Source organism: Solanum verrucosum, unplaced genomic scaffold (genome assembly GCF_900185275.1).
Source record: "Solanum verrucosum unplaced genomic scaffold, falcon-dt-bn FXZP01000229.1, whole genome shotgun sequence".
Lineage (NCBI taxonomy): Eukaryota > Viridiplantae > Streptophyta > Magnoliopsida > Solanales > Solanaceae > Solanum > Solanum verrucosum.
This window is the reverse complement of record NW_026020011.1, coordinates 4,635,171-4,657,815: the sequence shown is the minus strand read 5'-3', so window position 1 is coordinate 4,657,815 and position 22,645 is coordinate 4,635,171. Positions and strand designations below refer to the sequence as shown.

General features: G+C 33.5%; 2 protein-coding genes and 1 pseudogene across 3 annotated transcripts; 2 read left to right on the top strand and 1 right to left on the bottom strand.

Moving 5' to 3' along the window:
- The first annotated feature begins 115 nt into the window (after positions 1-115).
- LOC125820002 (protein WEAK CHLOROPLAST MOVEMENT UNDER BLUE LIGHT 1-like) lies at positions 116-4,632 on the top strand. Of its 2 annotated transcripts, none has more exons than XM_049499416.1 (4): positions 116-157; positions 1,195-1,950; positions 2,344-4,185; positions 4,311-4,632. In XM_049499416.1, exons 2-4 carry the CDS (start codon positions 1,231-1,233, stop codon positions 4,404-4,406), a joined length of 2,658 nt encoding a protein of 885 aa, XP_049355373.1. In that variant the 5' UTR covers positions 116-157; positions 1,195-1,230; the 3' UTR covers positions 4,407-4,632. The 2 variants fall into 2 exon arrangements, with proteins under 2 accessions (XP_049355373.1, XP_049355374.1); XM_049499417.1 differs by having other exon boundaries at positions 2,344-4,228; positions 4,311-4,612.
- Positions 4,633-5,078: 446 nt separating this feature from the next.
- Positions 5,079-9,534, bottom strand: LOC125820274 (uncharacterized). Its single transcript, XM_049499707.1, has 12 exons — positions 9,074-9,534; positions 8,578-8,752; positions 8,409-8,492; positions 8,048-8,289; positions 7,669-7,888; positions 7,411-7,575; positions 7,084-7,215; positions 6,796-6,909; positions 6,328-6,375; positions 5,898-5,976; positions 5,461-5,517; positions 5,079-5,298 (listed from the first exon to the last, which is right to left on the bottom strand). The coding sequence occupies exons 1-12, from the start codon at positions 9,220-9,222 to the stop codon at positions 5,267-5,269; spliced, it is 1,497 nt and encodes a 498-aa protein (XP_049355664.1). The 5' UTR covers positions 9,223-9,534; the 3' UTR covers positions 5,079-5,266.
- Positions 9,535-11,311: 1,777 nt separating this feature from the next.
- LOC125820154 (uncharacterized) lies at positions 11,312-17,520 on the top strand (annotated as a pseudogene).
- The last annotated feature ends 5,125 nt before the right edge of the window (positions 17,521-22,645 follow it).

Genomic DNA, 22,645 nt, shown 5'->3' with positions numbered 1-22,645 from the left:
CCATTTTTATTGTTTTTTTTTTTAATTCTTTCAACATCTTTTGATCTAATTTGTGTGTTTTTTTTTTTTTTTGGTTTTTGCAGTTAATTTTGGACCAAAAAATTTATACTTTTCAATTATTTTTATATTTTTTTGAGGATATTCAAATAGCTTTCTGGTATGTTCCTTTTTTGCTCTGTTTTTCTTCTTTCTGTTCTTGTTTTTAATTTCAACAGTTTTTCATCAAAATGTGGGGGTGGGTGGGTTGGTGGGTAAGATCCAGGAATTGAGAGTCATTATTATGTCTTGAATTCTTATTTTAGGTTCGAGTTGTGGAAATAGAATGTAGGATAAAGGAGATTATAAGTTATAATTAATTGTCCCTTGTGTTTTTTTTTTTTGTGGATCTCGTGTATAGTGGGAGCTTAGTGTATCGAGCTGGGCTGCTCTGTTGCAAGTTTTATGTGCTATTATGTGATTTATGATTATGAGAGTTGTAATTTATTGATCTCATGAACATGCAATATTATATCCTTGTGGTTTGATTATTTTCGAATTTTGTGTATAACGGGAGTTTGGTGTACCGGGTTGCGTTTTGCCTGTTTTATGTTCTGTTATGTGCTTTATGATATGAAACTTGTAATTTTTTAATATCATAAACGTACAATTTTATGAAGGGTAAGATTGCGTACAATGTACCTTTGTGGTTTGATTATTTCTCGAATTTCGTCTGTAGCAAAAGCTTAGTGCACCACTAAACCTATTTTATGTTCCATTATGTGATTTATGATATGAAACTTGTAATTTACTAATCCCATAAACTTGCAATTTTATGAAGGGTAATACTATGTACAATACATTCTTGTAATTTGATTATTTTTTAGATTTCGTGCATAGCGAGAGCTTAGTATACCGAGTTGCCCTTTTTGCCCTGTTTTATGTTCCATTATGTGTTTTATGATATGAAAGTTGTGATCATTTTGTTCATTTTTATGTCCTTCATTGGGCAGAGCTAGAGCTTTGCCTACGAATTCGATAGAACCTATTAACTTAACATGTATAAATAAACTATTAAGAACCTAGTAAGTTAGCGTCTTTTTCTAGAATTCAAAACCCATAAACTCAAATTCCGCTTCTTACTTTGAACCTCATTCTTCACTTTAAAGTTATGCCATTCTTAATTCCTAACTTTTTCTATGATTAATTTGTTTCAAGGTCTTTACTTGGTCATCCTTATTTTCTTAACTGGAAATGGAAGATGTTAAAGATCTGAAGCAACACGCTCCGGAGTCCTCTCCTACACCTGTTGTTGTTGTTTCCTCTCCGGACGAGGATCAATCACTTAGTGCAACTCAAACCAGCCAAAATGCGGATGAAAAAGCAAACTCCGAGAACCAGCAGCTAAACGTGGATGCTTCGGAGCATGTAGAAGAGGCTACTCAAAGCTCGTTGTTGGAGAAGAGTGAGACTCATCCAACAGGAGCTTCTAGTACACCTATGGTTGATCAGGAAGACTCGTCTCAATCTGTACATAGTCCTAAGCCATCGGAGCCTCCTATCGATAAAAATTCAACAGCTTTATCCGAAACTAGTCCATCCTTTCTATCAAATGAAAAACCAAGTGATTCCAAAGAGGAAGAACATATTCAATCTAATCATTCAGGAGAAGATCAAGCAAGTAATAATTCTCCTAGTAGTACCAAAAGTGCTGATGATTCGTGTTCTACTTCCCACGTCCAAGAGACGAAACCTGGAAATAATAGTCATGTAGAGTCATCGGATAACATTGACAAGGCTCCCACTCTCAGAATCAAGATCCCAGGGCCTACTGCTCAGTCTAAGCAGCCTGAGAACGTTGACGTAAACAGAGTTAATATCGATACTGCAGCACCAATCCAATCTGTGAAACAGGCAGTTTCAAAGTTTGGAGGGATTGTTGACTGGAAGGCTCATAGACAACAGACAGTAGAGGTATTCTCCAACACAATGGTCAAAAATACACCTAAAGTATCCCCTTTTTTCGAGTTTCATGAACTATCACCAACTATTTACCAAAACACACCTCAACTATCAGTTGTTTCCTTTTGCTACTTGAAATATCGCCATCATTCTAATAGGAAAAGGGAACAATTGATAGTTGAGCTGTGTTTTGATAAATAGTTTGTAATAGTTCAAATAGGAAACTCGCAAACCTGATAGTTCAGGTATGAAACTCGAAAAACTGAGGTACTTTAGGTGTGTTTTTGACCTTTCACTCTCTAGAATAAGCACTTTTTTCTTCTCAGAAGCTTGGCCTAACAGGCTATTTCATGTTATTTTCTTGACTTTAGAAGTTCGTTTTTTTTTTCTTCTTTGGTTGTGCAGAGACGGAATCTTATCGAGCAAGAACTAACAAAAGTGCAAGAGGAGATCCCATTGTATAAGAAACAATGTCAGGATGCAGAAGATGCAAAAGTGTTAGTTTTGAAAGAACTAGATAGCACTAAGAGACTCATAGAAGAGTTAAAGCTCAATCTAGAGAGAGCACAAACAGAAGAGCAACAAGCAAGACAGGATTCGGAACTTGCCACGCTCAGGGTCGAAGAGATGGAGCGGGGTATTGCTGATGACTCTAGTATTGCAGCTAAAGCACAGCTTGAAGTTGCCAGAGCTAGGCTTGAAGCTGCAGTTTCAGAGCTAAAATCTGTTAACTCCGAATTAGATGTTCTCCGTAAGGATTATGATTTATTGGTATCCGAAAAAGATGTTGCTGTGGAAAAAGCAGAAGAAGCTGTTTCGGTATCAAATGAAGTTGAGAAGACAGTTGAGGATTTGACTATTGAGCTCATTACTTCAAAGGATGCTTTGGAGGCTGCACATGCTGCACATCTAGAGGCCGAGGAACATAGAGTCGGAGCAGCTATGGCAAGAGAGCAAGATACTCTAAACTGGGAGAACGAACTGAAGCAGGCGGAAGAAGAGCTTGAAAGGCTAAACCATCAAATTCTGTCTGCAAAGGATCATAAAGCAAAATTAGATACTGCTTCATCTTTGTTACAAGATCTCAACACTGAGTTAGCAGCTTACATGGAATCAAAGTTGAAACAGGAGGCTGATGAAGAAGGGAACATGAAAGGCGAGCAATTAGAGACGGATAAAAGAAGTCATCATGAGATACAGGCAGTTGTGGCATCAGCTAAGAGGGAACTCGAAGAAGTGAAACTCAACATTGGGAAAGCAACAGCTGAAGTAGAATGCCTGAAAGTAGCAGCAGTTGCATTAAAGGCAGAACTGGAAAAGGAAAAATCAGAACTAGCTTCCATACAACAGAGAGAAGGAATGGCAGCAATTGCCATTACATCTCTTGAAGCTGAGTTGAACCGAACAAAGTCAGAGATTTCCCTTTTGCAGATAAAGGAAAAAGAAGCAAGAGAAAAGATGGTGGAGCTGCCGAAGCAACTGCAAGAGGCAGCACAAGAGGCCGATCGTGCAAAGTTACTCACTCAAACAGTTCGGGAAGAGCTGAGGAAGGCAAAGGAAGAGGCGGAGCAAGCAAAGGCAGCATCTAGCACCGTGGAAAGTAGACTGCTTGCAGTAAAAAAAGAGATAGAGGCTGCAAAAGCTTCAGAGAAGTTGGCCATAGCGGCTATCAGTGCTCTACAAGAGAGTGAATCAACCGAAAGCACAACGGATGAGACAACTGGAGTAACACTTTCTTTAGAGGAGTATTATGAACTTAGCAAGCAGGCCCATGAGGCAGAGAAACAAGCTAATACCAGGGTGTCTGCTGCTATGTCCCAAATAGAAGTAGCCAAGGAATCAGAGTTGAGTAGTCTTAACAAGCTCGAGGAGGTTAATCTTGCGATGACTGAAAAGAAGGAAGCACTAGAAATCGCACTGCAAAAGGCCGAGAAAGCCAAAGAAGGAAAATTGGCAGCAGAGCAAGAGCTGAGGAAATGGAGAGCGGAGCATGAGAAAAGACGGAAATCTGGTAAATCTGTTACCCCGGTAAACAAAACAATGAGCTCAAAAACGGGCTTTGAGGAGTATAAAGAATCAAAAGCTTCTGAGGCTGCAGTACCTCATCAAACCTTAAATCCAAAAGAAAATGTACAAACAAAGAGTGAAACCGATTCATCTCAAGAAGTGAAGGTCACAAAGAAAAAGAAGAAGTCCTTCTTCCCACGCGTCTTAATGTTTCTGGGCAGAAAGAAAGCACAGGCCAAGGCAAGATGATGATCTCTGCTCCATTTTTCTTGGTTTGAGAAGGGTAAATTCTTGTAGAATATTTATGTATATGCTAAGTTGTTTATTGTACAGTACTAAAGTAATTCTCACTTTCTGGATGACAGATTATAGAGGGCAATAAGTTTGTCATAGGTTTGGCTCTGTCAGTAAGCCTTTGCCTATTAAAGTTGTTGACGGCTTCAAATGTGTACTCCTGCTAGTTCTGCATAAAAGCTGGCAGCAATTCAAAACTTTGGCCTCGTGAAGATATGACTTTCCTTGTGTTTCATGTTCGTATGGGTTATATAATGCAACAACACATCAATTTTCCTATCACTTGGCATACCATTTCAATGCTAATCGCCTCACAGTCTGAGTTCTATGTTCTTTACTATCCTAATACTTTTGCTTGTTTTGTAATAGTTTCATTCATTTTATTGCATATAGTCCTGATAAATTGTTGTAACGAATCATGTATTCTGTAGAAGATACCTTTTTAATTTAATGTATTTATGCTGAACCTTACTTTCTGTAGTTTTAAAATCATTCTAAGATCTCCTGGCCTTCAATCTTTCTATGTTGAAACCATATGATTACCATTCATTGTTACATATGCTATGCCTATTATTTACCTCAAATGAACATAATCTCTGCTACTTCTTCTAGTATAAACCAGTAGAAGTTTATCTCGCGCACAAGGGGTGATGGCAAATCATGCTACTTTTACCTCTCAGTCCATTTCTCATGTGCGCAAGCTTAATCCCTTTTAGTAGCTCTTTACAAGACCTATAAAGGATGAGTCCTTTTGAGATACTATTCACAGCATTAACCAAAGTATATTTGAAGCAAAACTGATATTTCCCATAAATGTTTCCTGATTGAATTGAGCCATGTATATGTTTTGCTGTACATTTACCATTACATGGTTAAGGCCAGAGAGGATAAAAGTGAAACTCAAAAAAATATGAGAAATGTTGACTGTTTATTCCCCTTATATACACAAGCAATTTGTGCTTCTTGTCCTCAGTAGAAAGGACATTCAAAGGGGACTCCAAATTCAGCTGTTCTGCTTTTGGTTGTCCTACTTTGTTGTGTCTTGCAAGTCTACACGACCTGTCGTTAAAAAAAGCACAGGAAGAATCAGCAGCTTTTAGCCAAGGAAGCTGAGAAACTTGTATAGAACAGAAGTAACATCATATGGTTTAGCAGCATTCATCGATATCTCATGATTCGAGTTTCAACTGGTGCATGTTAAATCATGTAAAGTTATCGTACCAAATAATGATACTAACGATGGAGGAGGCTTTGATCCATTTGAACTCGCGTCTATCCCTGCATGATGAAGAAGTGCCTTTGAAAAATTAGCAGTATATCAACAGTGTATAGACAGTGTTACTCATGGAAAAGCTTTACATTAGTGGCAAAAGGGTCTAGAAATCTAAGTATGGGAACAATTTGGCTACTTTCTTCAACCTTTGAGATTTTTTCACGATAACTGAGCAAATCTGATGCTGATTCTAACACTACATATGAACGTAAACGCTCTGATACCATGAGAAAAATAGGTTGGAGAGAAAATCGACAAAGTTTGAAAACATGTTCAAGCAATGTCTTTCGATCCTTGTGAATTGTAGAGATAACAATGACTTATTCACAACAATTCCAAAAGATACAATTCAAGGTAGTAGCTTTGTGAAAGTACTAGCACACACCTGAAGTTCCAGCTGATTTAAGGATGTCTGATTTCTTGTAAGTATATCCAATAAAATTGGCATCTTTTGATGTTAACATCTACACGTTGAAATCGACATGTTAGGAACCAGTCCAAAAAATACTGAAGAGGGAGCCAAAGTCTTTGTAAATTCTCAAATAAAGAAACATGCACAAGATGATCACTATTATGTTCATACAGTTGGACCTCTTTCTAACAATCATCTTCAATAACAACATTTCACTGTAACAGACTTTCATATTATGTTACTATATTATATGTTATCTATAACTACTTCTTGCTATTGCAGCCAAAAAGTATCTGGACAAACAATGTCGTTATAGAGAGGTTTAACTGTACTTACATTCTAACATTGAGTTTTTGTTTTTTTTAGGGGACGGAGTAATGCATTGTGAACTTGTAACCATTACCTTTCGCCAGGGTCCTACTCTTGGTGTTGCTGATTGTGTACCTTCTACCTATAAGTGAAACAAAGTTAGCATATGTAAAGAAAAAATAGGTTGCTTTAAGGAAAATCTCACATAAACTACATGGATCAATGTGGAGAACAGAAGGATTATGGAAGTGAAATGCAAGAGAATGATGACTTTATAAGAAGACGAAAGGGAGATATCTATTGATACTGCTCGGAAATAGCCAAGATTCAACAGAGCAAGTTCATAAATGATGGGTGAATTAGTCGAATTGCAGGTAGAAGTTACAAAAGTAACGAAAAGGTGGTTGGTATCTTCATGATTTTCGAAAATGTCACACTCATCATGAGGCAAAAGGATGACTTCTGACTGGTCTCATTGTCATGAACTGTAATTTACAACGACTACATCCTCCCTAGAAAGTGAAATGAATACAGTAAGGGTTCGATAAGCAAGAATACTCACTTCAGGGAACTTCTCAAAATTCTGAGTGTCTAATTCTCCTGTAACAATGGGTTTGTAGGCAGCTTCCATTTCGTAAAGTGCATCCCACTTAGTTCCTTCGAACCAAGGATGAGCCTAGAAACATATTCACACATTCAGAGGAAGAAAACCACAAAAATAGAGACGTCGTGACAGCATACTAACTTGTACCAGATCTTTGAAAAAAGGAACATTTTCCATTTTTAATTTTCTGAAGACTGTGTCTTCACAGTTAGTTGGCATTAGTTCATCTCTTTCGCGGTTATTTACCTTTATTTCTTCCACTCCTCTAGTCCCCAACCTTGATTCAACATCACACAACAAACGACATATCAGATCCTTAGCCTCATCTGATACTTTTGGTTCTTCCGGGAACTTCAAGCATGCTCTCCAATTGATAATCTGATACATAAAAAGAAAGATAACACATCATACAAAGATGAAGGATACTTGTAAATGCTAACAGGATGCTGAGCACAAGTTTGGAACTCATTCCTCTTGCCCGAAAAATGTTCAAAGTATTCAGAAGATCATTCTAGAGTCGTTATGTGTGGAAGGAACTATCTTATGTTTACCATCAAATAAATATTGAAGTACCTTTCGACATGTGAGTCTTGGATCTTCTGAGCAGAAGGGAGGATAACCTACGAGCATCTCATACAAGATTGCTCCCAATGACCACCAATCACATTCCATTCCATATCCTTTTTTCAACAAAACTTCTGGTGCCATGTAATCAAGAGTACCTACAGTAGAATACGCCTACAAAAGAGTTTCACTGATAAGTTTATTCAATCATGGCATACTCAATCGACAAGAAAACTAAATAGAAGAACATGGAATACAAGTACATACCAGGGCACGACGATTTCTTTTCCATTGTTGTAATTGTTCTTTTGGCATTAACCATGGAGCTCTATCACTATCAGCAGTCTCACTCAAGGACTCCTGACTTGTCAAATCTTCAGCTTCCAACAGCGATGAATATTTACTTTCCAGTGGTTTACATAAACCAAAATCAGAAAGCTTTAAGTGTCCATTTTTGTCCAATATAAGGTTATCAGGTTTAATGTCCCTGAAAACAGAATAAGTCCTGAATCAGCTGCAATGTGAAGAAATTGCAGACTAAGCCTGTACATGTTCGCGTACACGTAACTATAATGACATATAATATAGCATCAAAAGCATGGCAACAGAAATGATAATGTCAATTGATGCATTGTGCAGATACTACCTGTGCACATAATTGTGCTGATGAATAGAATGAATTGCTAATATACTTTCTGCCATATAGAACTGCGCGACATCTTCAGAAAGAATGTCTTCTCTCATCAATAAGGTCATAATGTCACCACCAGGTAAATATTCCATGATAAGGTATAAGAAATCTGAATCTTGGAAAGAATAGAAGAGTTTCACTATGCATCGACTATCTACCTCCACGAGCAAATTCCTCTCGGATCTAACATGCTCAACCTGAAAGAACCAGAAGAAGTTCATGTATATCAGCATACTTGGACTGATGATCAGAATTGCAAATAGACTTATATGAACATTTCATAAGAATGTTATTTCGCTGTATCATCAACGTTTACCTGTCCTCGGCTAAGCATCTCTGATTTCTTCAACTTTTTCATGGCAAAAACATCACCAGTACTTTTAAATCGACACAGTCTGACCTGTGTTAATAAATTTACATCATGAAAACATGTATTACAGAAAACAATTCTATGAAATAGAGTTATAAAAAGACAATGTATGTACCTCTCCAAATGCGCCTTTACCAATGACTGTTAACAGTTCAAAGTCATCAATTCCAACTTTATGCCTCTGCAATCTCATAAACTCAGTCTCCCTCTTCTCCAAATTCCTCAGCATCTTCTCTTGCTCATCATCTGGTATCTGTGCTTCTTGTGCCTTCCTCTGCAACGTTCTTCGCCTGAAAATCACAAACATAACAGAAAACAATTAAAAAGACAAGAAGTACTACAACAACATACCCTATGTAATCCCACAAGTGAAGTCTAGGGAGGGTAGACAAGATAGAGAGGTTGATTTCTGATAGACCCTTGGCTTTAAAAAGGCATTTTCAAACAGTTTGAAAAAGGAGAATACAGATATAAGAGCAGTAACAACAACGAAATAATAAAGAATAGTAACAACAACGAAATAAGTACAACAAGTTCTCTACATTGCCAACATATATATAAATCTAATCAATTCACAATGAATCCTCACAATATTACATTAAAAAAAGAACCTTTCTTTGCGATCTTGCAAGCCTTGAAGATGATTCTTGTAATGATTCTCAATGATCTTCTTAGCAGCAGCTGCTTTTTGTCGAGTAACCGATGATGAAACAGAGAACTCTGGCTCCATTGAATTGAACACTTGATCAGCTCCTTCCATTTGATCCAAACTAAAACTTCCCAGATCCCAAAATTGAATTAAAAAAACAAAAAATATATAAAGGGTGTCTTGTTTAACAACAAAAAAAAGAAAAAGATTCAAGATTTGAAGTCAGCTGGTTTATAGTATCAGTAAATTCAGTTAACAAAAGACTATATTTGTCTGTTTCTTAGTATATAACATAAGAAGTAAAATGAAAGAAGAAGAGAATCTTGAAAGTGAGTGAAGTTGGAAGCAAATTGAAGTTAAAAAAAAAGGAGAAAGTTGGTGTTGTCAGTGTCAACAGAGCCTGCAAAATCTTGACAGTTTTGGTGGGCTGTCAACTGGCAATAGTACAGATGAATTAGCTGTATTGGCATATGAGATTTGCTGAGAATGGAGTGATAGTGACTCCAATCATCAGTGACGGAGTCAGGATTTTTATCATGAGATTTTATAAACACGATGATTTTCCATTTATTATATGTGCATAGGAATATGATTTTGACCTTACATAAAGTGTAATTTTTCAACGAGAGAGATTATGAACCCAGTGACATAACCATATGTAGTGAAGAATGGTCCATCGAACGCCTTTACCAATAATATCTCAACTTATACTAAAAAAGGTGTAAAGAATTTTTGACAGAGAAGCATTTTGACATGTGACAAATTCAACAATGGGTCAGATATTATTAGGGAAAATGTATGAAATTTGCCCCAAATTATGTGAAATGATTTAAATATAATCATCACTAATAATTGAGGTATTTAGGTATGTTTTTTTTTTATAAAGTGACTCACATATTGACGAGTGGAGTATTAGTAAACATCTAAACACTTTAATTAGTATATCAGGCTTAAACACAGTCAATTTTAAATAAATTATTACATATTTAGTCATTTGGTAAAATTTAGGAGCAAATTTAACTATTTTCTCATACACACAAAATAGTTAGTGGACCCCACATCCTAAATTTTTTGGATCTATCAATTTATAAAATAAAAATAATTCTCATACAACTTATATTAATTAAAAATGTACAAAATAAATTTTATTTCTTTAAAGCATTTGAAATTACATGTTAATAATCTCAAAGGAAACTCAAGTGTAAATAAAGCAATACAAGAAAAACTTCATCTTAAAAATTGTTGTATTTAATTTGCAACTAAATTAGAGAAAAGAATTTGTTAATGTTTTATATTTAGATAAGTGGAGAATCACTATTATTATGGGTCATTTCAACTAATGGTGATTGAAACTAAAAGATTAATACTTAATTAATGGTTGACTTTGAAAAAAAGGCAAATAGGTAAAAAGTAGGTTAATGTTCTATTCAAGGACCATCTTAATAGGATTATAATAAATTGGATTACAACATATAATACCACCTACAAATAGCAACTTGTACATTTTTAGTAGTGGAGATAATTATGGAATAATTAAGGAAGTAAGTTCAAGTTCTAATTAACTATTTGTTGTTTTAACAAGTATTGCACCCCTACAAGTTCAACTACCACTATTCTTCTCCTCAAAGTTAATACTTTCTATGTTTATATTTACTTGTTATGATTCGTTTCTAGATAGTCAAATCACATGAATTTTTATCAATATTCTAAAATGTAATTTTTGAATAGTTTTCAAACATCTAAATTTAAAATTTAAAATATTAAACTAATCTAATTCAATATAGGTTTAAAAATTAGCCAAATTGACTCTTATAAAACAAAATTTGCCAAGTAAAAGTGAACAAAGTGAGTAAATTGTAGCAATAATAATAAAAGAAGAAAACTAAAATATGTGTTGTTCAAGTCAATCAACTTTCACAAAGATAACCGTATGAAATAATTGAATTGGTGTAACTCATGATATAGCATGAGTATATTGTATTTGTTATATCGAACTGCTTAATTACAAACTATTGTATAAGAGCGCATATTTACCAAGTATACATTGAACTTACATATGAATAATTTGTTTCATGCGCACCTGAAAAATAGCGGCCGTGAATTCGAAATACCTTTTTGTGTCCAAACGGGTCGGACCGCCGCCATTTCCAAGTTTTCCTGCAAATTCAACGTTTCGACTGTCTTAGTTGAATCAATGGCGTTTCAACTCAAAACCCAACCCGAACCCGTTTATCTTCCTTCATCATCTTCCCTTATATATATGTTTTCTTGTTCTTTGAATCGACAGAACTGAACTTTCTGCAGTAAGTAGTTTTTTTTTTAATCGGAAACAATGGAAACTGTAAAGCTTCACGAAGAAGAAGAAGAAGGTTCAGCAATTGCAGCTCTGGGCTCTTTGTTCAAGCTTACTGAAGTTCATCTTTCGTTAGCACTCTTTGTCCCCTTTTTTTTAAAAATTGAATGTCTAAAATTAGCTTATTAGGGCAAGTGAATTTTCAAACTGTTTTTTTTTTTTTTTTTGGTTTTTTGCAGAGATTATTCGCAAGAAGGGAAGCTTTTGTTGGAATCTGCGGTAAGTTTAGCTGCCCCTTTTGATTGTTTCAACTGGGTATGTGCATAGTGGAGGTAGAAGCCAAAAAAAATGAATCTTTTTTTTTATAACGCGCGTTCTAGTTTAAATTGGCTTCAATAATGAAGGGGATAAAGTGTGTTCATTGATTATGTTGCTTGGACTCTCCAAAACTGTTGCTGCGCCCGTGTAGGATCCTCCAAAATGCACTCATTTGGAGGATTCAACATGCACCCGGTGACATATTTGAAGAGTTGGAGCAACATATAGTAGTTCATAGATACCAACCAGTTTGGAATTGAAGCTTATTTAGTGCAGACACATACATATCATTATGTAAATACATATGTATATGTGTATGTATGTATATATACTCTCACTCTCACTCTCACGGGGCTTTGGTTCGACAGAAAAGATTGTACAATATGGGATGTGTGGTTATATGCCCAAGTCACAAGTTTGGAACATGACCTTTGAACCAAGTTTTCATGCAAGTGGTGAAGGGTAGAGAGAAGTATGTCCATTACAACATGGAGTTTCAAAGCTGAAATACTTCTTTTTCGGACATAAAAGTTATATATGCACACATAGACATTCACACCCTTTAGCTCTCTGACTGTTGAACCAAGTCGTTATTTAGGTAGAGAAGGGCAGAGCGGTATCTCCTTTACTAACTGAGTTTCAAAGCTGAAATGCCGAGTTTTGGGACATCAAGATTAGTGCACACAACTCACTAGCACACACTCTCTCCCTCTCTTTGGGTTGTGGCTTGATTTTGTTTATGGATTATGCATCTCTATAACCTTTATTTATTTATTTATTTGTGCAGAACACTGATGTCTACAAAAGTAATGCGTCCCCACTAAATGGCAAGTACTCTGTTGTATCATAAGCTAATTTCTGGTTACTTATTACATTTGATATTTGGGTTATTGGGGAGATATTGGAAAATTAGGAGTAAAATATTGTGTACTTTATATAGTTAATAGGCAGTTCTCTTTTAGTCTTGGCAGACTTTGGCTCTTTACCGGAAGATTTGGAGCTTGCCAGACAAATGAATGAAATGGGCCTTCCTGTTTCATTCCACACCAACAAGGAGGTATCCAATTTTCTTGTATAACTTGTTTGATTTTCATATGTTTTTTTTTACAGTTCTAGCTCCAAGTAGTATACCTCTATAAATCATTCCCATAAATAATTGTGCCACGCTTTAAGGTGCTTTGTTTTGGTATAATAGTTGATGCATTCCTGATTTTGCTCATATTCTGTCTCTGGCTCTCTGCATAATTTCTGTTTCATTGTCTTCTGAAAAACATAGGAAAGTTACAGGTTCTGTTTCGAGTACTGTCCCAGGATTTTTAGATAGTGAGACTGGTTTTTCGATGGTATTGTTTTTTTAATTGAGAGATGAGTCTTTTTAAAGGGTTACAACCTGGAGCACAAATAGTGCAAGTCAGGTCCTAAATTGATAAATAGAATAGGGGTAAGAAATTCAAACAGTTTTTGTGTTAACATCAACTTATTAAGGATATTCACTCATGTTATGTTGACTGAAATCCTTATTTCTTTCAAGTTCCTGTAACAGATCTTCATTAAATAATTGAATTTTATGTTTAAACTTTTCAATGAAACTCATTCCTATTACCAAAAGAATGTTGAAAAAATACCCAAGGTGTAGCGTAGTGGTCAATGAAGTGGATTGATATCCGCGAGCTTTCAGGTGCAAATCCTAGCAGGAGGAAACATCACTCGGTGATTTCTTTTCATTTATTCAAGCCTTGGCAGACAGAGTTACTTGGTACTTGTGTTGGTGGGAGATAGCGGGTACACCTGGAATTGGTTGAGATGTGCGCATGTTGGCCTAGACACCATGGTTAATGAAAAATAAAATCTGTTCAATGAAAGCATGGATTCTATAAATTTGATTTCCTAGACTATGTTGCTGTTTTGCACTCATGTGAGGGGTATAACTTCTTTCCTGTATCTCTCTATCTCTTCCAGCAGAAGAGAAATCGAACAGTTAAGGGAAAAAGAAAGGATGGAAAGAAGAATCTTCCGTTGTGCGAGAATACCCAGGATGAAGTGCTAACTTCAATACAAGAGCTGAAGGAAAAATGCGAGTCTAATGGTACTCTGCATGATAACTCAAACAAGGATTCTTCCTGCTTGTCACTTCTTGGACAAAGTGAATTCTCATCCTTCTGTACTGGGGATGGTGATTTTCATTGTCTTAATGGTGGAGAGGAAGGTTTGAACAATTTGAGCGCTGGTAGTGCTCACACATCCCTTGAATGCATTGCTTGCAATCAGCAATCGGGTCTTAGTCTGGATAATACAAAGGATAATGTCTCTATATGTGAAAAAGTTCAATTGGAAAAAGATGTTGGAGTAATGGTTGGCTCAAGTTTGGAATGTGGAAACCATGCAGAAAGCTGTCCAATAAATAGCAAAGTTGACAGTAGATGGATCAGTGGAGAGGCATTAAATGGTCATTGTGAGGGAAATCCCTTAAATGGAGAGCAGATGGAGTATGCCTGTATGGAATGTTCTTTATCTGGAGAGCAAGTGGAGTCTATTGCTACACAAATGGCTGAACATCACACAGAAGATGGGCTACTCTGCAATGATGTTGGTGAAGAATTAAATAGTTGTAATGCAACTAATAATAATTGTGAAGGAACTACTAATGATTGGAGATTTTATTGGGACAATGATTACCAAAGGAACTACTTCTATAACATTGTGACTATGCAATGTACTTGGGATCCACCTCCAGGAATGGACGACCTAATATTTACTAATTTTACCACCAAAAAACCAGAAACTGCACTTGAGATGGTGGAGTTGGATGATGCAGATTTAAAAGAATCTAATGATCTGCAAACTTCTGCAAGTCTACCGTCTGAGCTTGACATTGCAGATGGATTTATAGAGGATGATGTATTGTTGGACAGACAGCTCAATGAATCAGAAGGAGCAGGACAATTTGCTGACAAATTGTGTACTCTTAGCTCTACAAAACAGAAAAAGAGAGTCAGAAAAACCAAATCCAAATGGAAGTTGCCAGAAGCTCAAGGTTTGTGAACTAGAGTGTTCCTTATCTTGCCTTACATTTATATGCTTTAATTTACCTTGCATATTTATTTTTGAAGGTAACATTTTTTGTATAGCTATTTGCTGCATAAAAACTGCAGTGTCCATAATTACAAGGAAATATAGGTAGATGTACAAAGCTATAACCTACTTACAGAGATCCTAGAACATCAAAAAGAAGATTCCAGCTCTTCCATATATTCATGTTTACACCAAAAATAGAAAAGGGCTAGGCACTTCTAAAATTACCTGGCATTAACATTTAACTGTGTCAATTCTCCATCGATGATGTGTATGAAGATTGGTGTAATCAAATATGAATTGTTGGTAAGCATGGTCATTAGTTCTGAGCCTGAGTTAATAGTAAACAGTAACCCTGTGTGATTCTGGACTTGGTTGTGCCATACTGTGTTCTGCCTGAGTGCAGCGGAGAACCTTCTAGAAGTAACTATTAGTTTATCGCTGGATCCCTGCTTTAAGTCTTTCTTTCTAACAGTGTTGTCAACTAGAGTGCTATATTTTGTCAGGTTGAACTTAACAATTGTTGAATTTGATAACTAGCATATACTTCTCCTAAGAATTTTTGTTCCTGAAATTTTCTGCTGATTGTAGCCTAAGTTTAGAATCTCTTTCTTCAATGACTATGCTTGTAGCTAGAGTTGAAATCATTTTGATAAACTGAGTCAGAAACAAGAAAGTCTTTTTCGGGATTGCTGGCTTTATTGAGTAAACTACTTCGACATTGGTTACTTTGGGTCAGTTCCATCTCCATTTATATGTCTGTTATCATTCTGTAACTCCTTATATGTGTCGGATCTATTAATGGTTCTAGCTAACTAAAGTTTGAAGATCCTATTATCCTTGGTTTTATGAATTTTCATTTCCTTTCTTTTCTTTTCTTTTCCTGGTCCATAGAGCTGGAATTCTGCAATACTAATGAAGAAATATCTCCCAGTTTGAACAAATATTGGTGTCAAAGGTATCTATTATTTAACAAATATGATGATGGAATAAAGATGGACGGAGAAGGATGGTTCTCAGTTACTCCAGAGGCCATAGCCAAGCATCATGCACTTCGCTGTGGTTCTGGTACTATAGTGGATTTCTTTACTGGAGTCGGTGGGAATTCAATTCAATTTGCTATGAGGTGAGTACGGCCACGTTTCACTTTCTGCTTTTGGTATGTGCTATATTAGTCCTTAGATTTTTGTGAATGCAAGTATGTCATCTCAATCCCATTGTTAATGTGCAAAGCTCAAAAATCCTTGGACCTCATATTGGATCTTGGCATCTTGTGCTTCGGGTCCTATAATTATTTTTGGTAGACTTGCGTCCTTTGTTCCCTGTACATACATTTGAAGATTTCGTCTGCACTTGAGGCATACTGCTCTGCTGATTGCTTTACATCTTCGTTGTTGAAATAATGGGATACTATTTGTCTATACTATAGGAAATATTTCTTTTTATTAGTAAACAAAAAATATCTATAGAATGTATTTATGCATCACTTTTTGAATGCTTTTCTTATCCATCCTAGCATGGCTAAGAATGTGGATACTTTTTCTCAGTGACAGCACACTCAAATACCAGCTGTTATTAATTCAATGGATAACTATTTTCAGGAGTAAGCATGTCATTGCAATCGATATTGATCCAAAGAGAATAGACTTAGCTCAATATAATGCTGCCATCTATGGAGTTTGTGACCAGATAGACTTTATTAGAGGCGATTCTTTTGTTTTGGCTCCTAATTTGAAGGTAACAAGTTTCTCTATTCCCAGAAGATTAATAAATTATATATTTATGTTAGAAGTCTTCTGTCATTGTTCTTATGGATGCTTTCACTGCTTCTTTCAAAGGGAAAGTTGAGTAAATTCCTTGTTTAGCCATTGCAAGAGAGTGGTCTTTCACTTCGTGCTACTATTTTCTTCCTGAGAAATAATTCAGCACTAGAATTCTTTTTCCCGAATCCCTGCTGTCAGATTTAGTTTGTACGTATTGTGTGTGATAGTTTATTTCAGCTTTGATTGCACTCTAGTTATTTTCTTTGATCATGAAAATCTTCGTTCAAGTTTTGCCCTCTCTCCTTCCTTTTCTCCTCTACCTAGTTTCAAGATTTAAAATAGTATTTGCTTTGCTTCAGGCAGATGTAGTCTTTATGTCACCACCTTGGGGGGACCAGACTATTTGAAGGAAAGAACATTTGACATGAAAACCATGCTTAGGCCGCATGATGGGTATGCAATTTAGATTTTCCTCGAAACTTCTGTCTCAGTTCTTATATTCCTCAAACAGTACTTCTGAAATTGTGCTTCTTTGTCTATTACTACAGGAACTTCCTCTTCAACATTGGCAGGGGAATTGCCTCCAAAGTTGTCATGTTCCTCCCAAGAAATGTTGATATCAATGAGTTGGCAGAATTGTCACTGTCCGCGAATCCACCATGGTCATTAGAGGTATTCATCCAACATTCAAAACTCTGTGATAAAGTTATGAAGAGAATGGACTTCACTGTGATTGACTCATTGCTTATTTACTTCGTTTGGTTTATTTGGAATGAGAGTGATTCATCATATGTCTTCAGGTGGAGAAGAATTACTTAAATGGCAAGTTGAAGGCCATTACAGCATACTTCTGTAAACCTTCCTGATAAGCTGTGGTCGCATGAATTTGGTAATCTCTTTTGCTACATCAGATTCATTACGTGCCAATGTTTAGGAATAGCCAACTTTCTTGGTTTTTCATGTATATTATCCCTTGGATCTGGCGCCAAGATACATGTGAATTACTCAAGATACATGTGAATTACTCCAGATACATGTATCTGAGATACATACGAATCTCGCTCTTCTCTTTCTCCAATCTCGCTCGCCTATCTCCTTATTTTGTGTATCTAGTAGCAAAAATACATGTATCATACGTAAGAAACACTTAATTAGTGGTAAGATAAGTAATATTTTGAAAATCTATATATATATATTATATATATAATAGGAGAGGTGATAGCGCTTATGTGTCAGCGCCACAATTAATCTCTAATTTTTAACTTTTAAATTATCAATTAATTAAATATAATTAATTTGTTTTTTTAATAAGGAAAAGAAGTTACTATTTTAGAAGATAAGTTAGAGTTTTAAATTAATAAAAAATTGTTTTTTTTTTCTAAAACACGTTTAAAAAATTGTAGTTACATTCTCAAATTTTGAGTTTTTTAAAAAATAATTAAAAATTGTTTGACAAAAAGTATTTATTTAATAATGATAATAATAATAATATGTTTCCACAACCTCCTTATTTATAGCAAAACAAATGTATAATAATAATAACAATAATAATAATATTAATCTATATCTATATATTCTATATTATAGGAGAGGTGATAGCACCTACGTGTCAGCACCACAAAAAACAGTCTTTTTAAATAATTAAAAATTATTTTATATTTTATAGACTTTCTACAATCATTTAATTTTTTAGCGTTTTAAAAAGAAAATCAAATTGTGACCGTTTTTAAGTCATAGATGATTATCTATTTAATTTAATTTTAAATACATTTCAAATATCTTCTATATCATTATGTACAGATTATTAAAAAATGTCAGCAATCAAAAAAAAAAACATATCGTGTTTGTATTATAAAAAAAAATCAATAAATAAGAATTCAATCTATATTTCAAAAAAAATAATAATTCTATATTTCAAAAAATATTTTCAATTATAATTTTATATACTTATTTATTAGTATCTTAATTAAAATGATAAATAACTATCGTATCTGCGTTCTTAAAGTGAAAATCATTTATTATTATCAAATTTAAAATTTTACAGCATTTTACTGTTAAATAATTCTTTTAGATTTAAATTAGTTATTTCTATTTTTATTAAATTCTACTTTTAAAATTGAAAACTATAAAATAAATAAAAATAGAGTCACATTAAAATTATTTATTATTATCAAATTTAAAATTTTACAGCATTTTACTGTTAAATAATTCTTTTATATTTAAATTAGTTATTTCCAGTTTTATTAAATTCTACTTTTAAAATTGAAAACTATAAAAAATTAAAAATAGAGTAAACATTAATTTAAAATAATTTTTTTCGTTTTACAAAAGAAAAGAAAAACAAAAATGTGTTCTCTTTTTTGTTTATGTCTTAATGAATAAGATAATAATTTTAATTTTCTTAAATCGTGTTTTATTTTGATCTAGCTTTTAATTTTTTTTGTATTTTTATAGTTAGTTAATATTTTATTATTATATTTTTAAAGAAAAAAAGCAAAACATAAAGAAAGAAAAAGACAAAAGCTAAATAGAATTTTAAAAAAAAAAAAACAAAGAGACACCAAAATAACTGCTTGCGCACGTGCACACGTTCGATATTGAATTCTTACGGTTACAACTTCCATTAATATGAAATATCGAATTTAAAATTAATTTTTTAATTAAAAAAACTGTCAGGTTATGTGTTTAAAACGTCACAGTGTGTTTAACATTCACATAATTCTCTTTTTAATGGAAAAATTACAAAAGTATACTACTTAAGACTTCTATTAACAAAATATCAATATACTATATTTAATTACAAACTAAGTTTTTAAATTACATACATAACAAAATATTTAATTTTTTATTTACTTTAAAAAAAATTACCGAATTTTCTCTCTCTGACTCTTAGTAGTTTGTGCCATATTATGTGGAGTGTAATTAGGTATTTAATTTTACCATATATTCTCTCTCATTAAACAGACCCACATCCACATGTTTGTTTATTCCTCTTTTATTTCCTTTTTTATGTTTTGTAGTAATTTATTGGGATTTCTTTTATATAAAGATTTGTGGTACCAATAAAGTTGTTACAGTACTATAATTGAGGTACAGTTCCAAGAAATATTACAAATCCCTTTTCACACGTTTCATTATTTTTTTATTTTCCTTTTTACGTTTTGTAGTCATTTTCTCTGTCCATATTGATTTATTCCTTTTATTTAAAGATTTTTATGATACCAATAAAATTAGTACAATTATCTATAACTGAGTTATTTCCAAGATATATTAGGATTCCTTTTTTCAGCGGTATATTGAGATAACCCTTCAATTTTATTCATCCATATCTCTTAAACCTTACATCTTCTTCACTTAATCGCTTGTCATTCCAATTAACCAGAGGCCTCACCATAATTTCTAACGCCTAACCATCCATCTTCTTCTTATCAGATTCTAACGCCTAACAATTTTTTTACTTGAACAGAATATGTTAATTCTGGTAATAGTCCAAACCAAAATATTAACTTTTTATAGTTTTTTTTACAATTCACCGTTATAGGTTGGTATATAATTCAAACATTTGAATTACTTTATACAACCATTATTATGTCAATTGGTTTTAGTATTGCTCAAATATTATACCAAATCTGTTTTATTTGTGCTATTTGTTTTCATTCAATGTTTTAGTTTGCTATATATACCATTAAGTTTATCAAGTTTTGTGTAGTTTTTATTATAAGTAAACCATTTTTTTTACATTAACAGAGAGTTGTTTTTTGGTATCATTCAAACCATGATTTTAACTTTAAGTAGTTTTTTCAAATTTATTGTCTTAGGTTGCTATATAATGCAAACATATGATCCCTACATACGACCATTATTATGTTCCTATATGTTTACCAATTTTCGTTCCTATTTTATCGTAAGTTCACCAAATTTTTCCTTTAACAGATTGTATTTATTATGGTTCCAGATTAAACCAATGTATTAACACACATCATTTTTTCAATAGTCCTATATTTTTTCAAATAATTGGTTTAATCAACTTTTTACATTAACATAGTCTATTATTTCTGGTAACCAAGTTCTTCACATTAACTAGTTTTGAATTATTTTTATTTTAGGCTGGAATTATACCAACCTCACTTGCTCATTCACAACAATTATTAAATGAGTTCATGATAGACATTAATAACAATTACGAATTCAATAATATTAATAAGATCCCAAACAGTAATCAACTTTCAAATAGGGCTTCATTGAGTTCAACTGTATAATCAAATAAATGAGTTCAACCACATAACTTTCTGCAAAGTAAAAATAACAATAAAAATACTATAACGCTAATTCTTATGTGATTTGTTTGGGCAAGTCTTCTTGTTATGCCCATATAAATCGCATTCACTAGAGGTGACTTTTCTTTTCTTCCCCTTTCTTTCGGTGAATTCCTTTTTGCGATCATTTTTTGATGGTCTGCTTAGCTGCTTTCTTGCAATTGGTGGTAACATTACCTCTTTCAAAACATGTGATGGAACATCCCAAGTGCTTTCGCAAGGCAAGGGTTCTATTGATATTGCATATATATCCTGATAATCCTTATTATTGTAATAAGTTGAATAGTAGTCATCGCGATATTTATTCCTATATCTAATAGCAGCAATTGCATGACTACATGGGATCTCATCATGTTGAAATCTGCCACAACGGCACATACCAATATTCAGACATATTGTAAACCTCTTTGCACCATCTATAACTGTATGAAAGTATTCTATTGATGATCATACCTTAAATTTAAAACATACATTATCAATAATAATACCAAAACATACTATGTATAATATAGTATTGTTAATACTTACTATGTATTGAATTACAAACTCTTAATAATTTGCTTACTACATCCATATATTTAAACATCTTGGTAGTTACATTGGTAATTGATGGCACACAACTAAGTTTTGTTTTTGATACACTCTAGTAAGTAACTAACTTTTTCACCAATTACTGTACTAATAATAAATTGGCATACTTGTGGTAATTCACACTAACAGGTATACCAAATAATTTATTATACCAATAAACATATCATAAGTATTCTGACCTTTAAGGTATTACAATTTAGACCAAAAAATACATCAACACATACCACCAATTCATAGAATCAACTATTCGAGCATAAGTACCAGATCACATACCAATCAACATATTATCAATTTTTCAATTTATTATATATACCAATTTAGATAATTAAAATACACCAAAAATGTACCAATATATAATCAATTTTTCAATTTATTATATACACCAATTCAAATAATCAAAATAAACCAAACAATGTACCAAAATATTATTTTATTGTTGTATTTTATATACCAAATAATACAACAAAATACACATATACATGCACCTGCAATCTTACTTGCAGTTGGTATGTGTAACACCTTATCACATATCAAAAGTAACTATTGATACAATCTGTTAACATACTCCATTCAACATACCAATTTAAACACATATGATGTTATTTTAAGTTGTTGCATTAATCAATTAAACCTAAAAAATTTTAAAAAAATCTTATTCGACACATCAGATTACAATAAAAATCATATGAAGTTGTTGTAATTACACCAAAATCGTTAACATAAAACAGCGAATCAATACCAAAAGAATAAAAACCCAGCTGTTGTGAAAAACTCAATATTATTCCACAAACAATTGATAAATTTTAATATTTATTTAATAATTAAACCAGCATATTGATGCTCCAGAACATCAAACAAATCGTATGAATTTACATTCCACCAAAATCGACAAAATAAACCACAAGAATAACTACAAAAAAGATTAAAATCGATATGTTGTGAAAAATCAAATACAACCACGAAAAAACCCACCATATGAACTACTTTTTATCAATTACCTGATGAGTCTCATCGCCCGCTGTGTTGAATTAGAATTGAAAAATTATTGGTGTGCATTTTGGATCGTCGAACTTAGTAGAGAAGAAGAGTTTTATTTTTGTATGAAACCTCTCTTCATGGCAGATAATATAACAAATTGGAGTAAATCAAGGAAAGTAAAATAATTGGAGAAATTTAAGGGA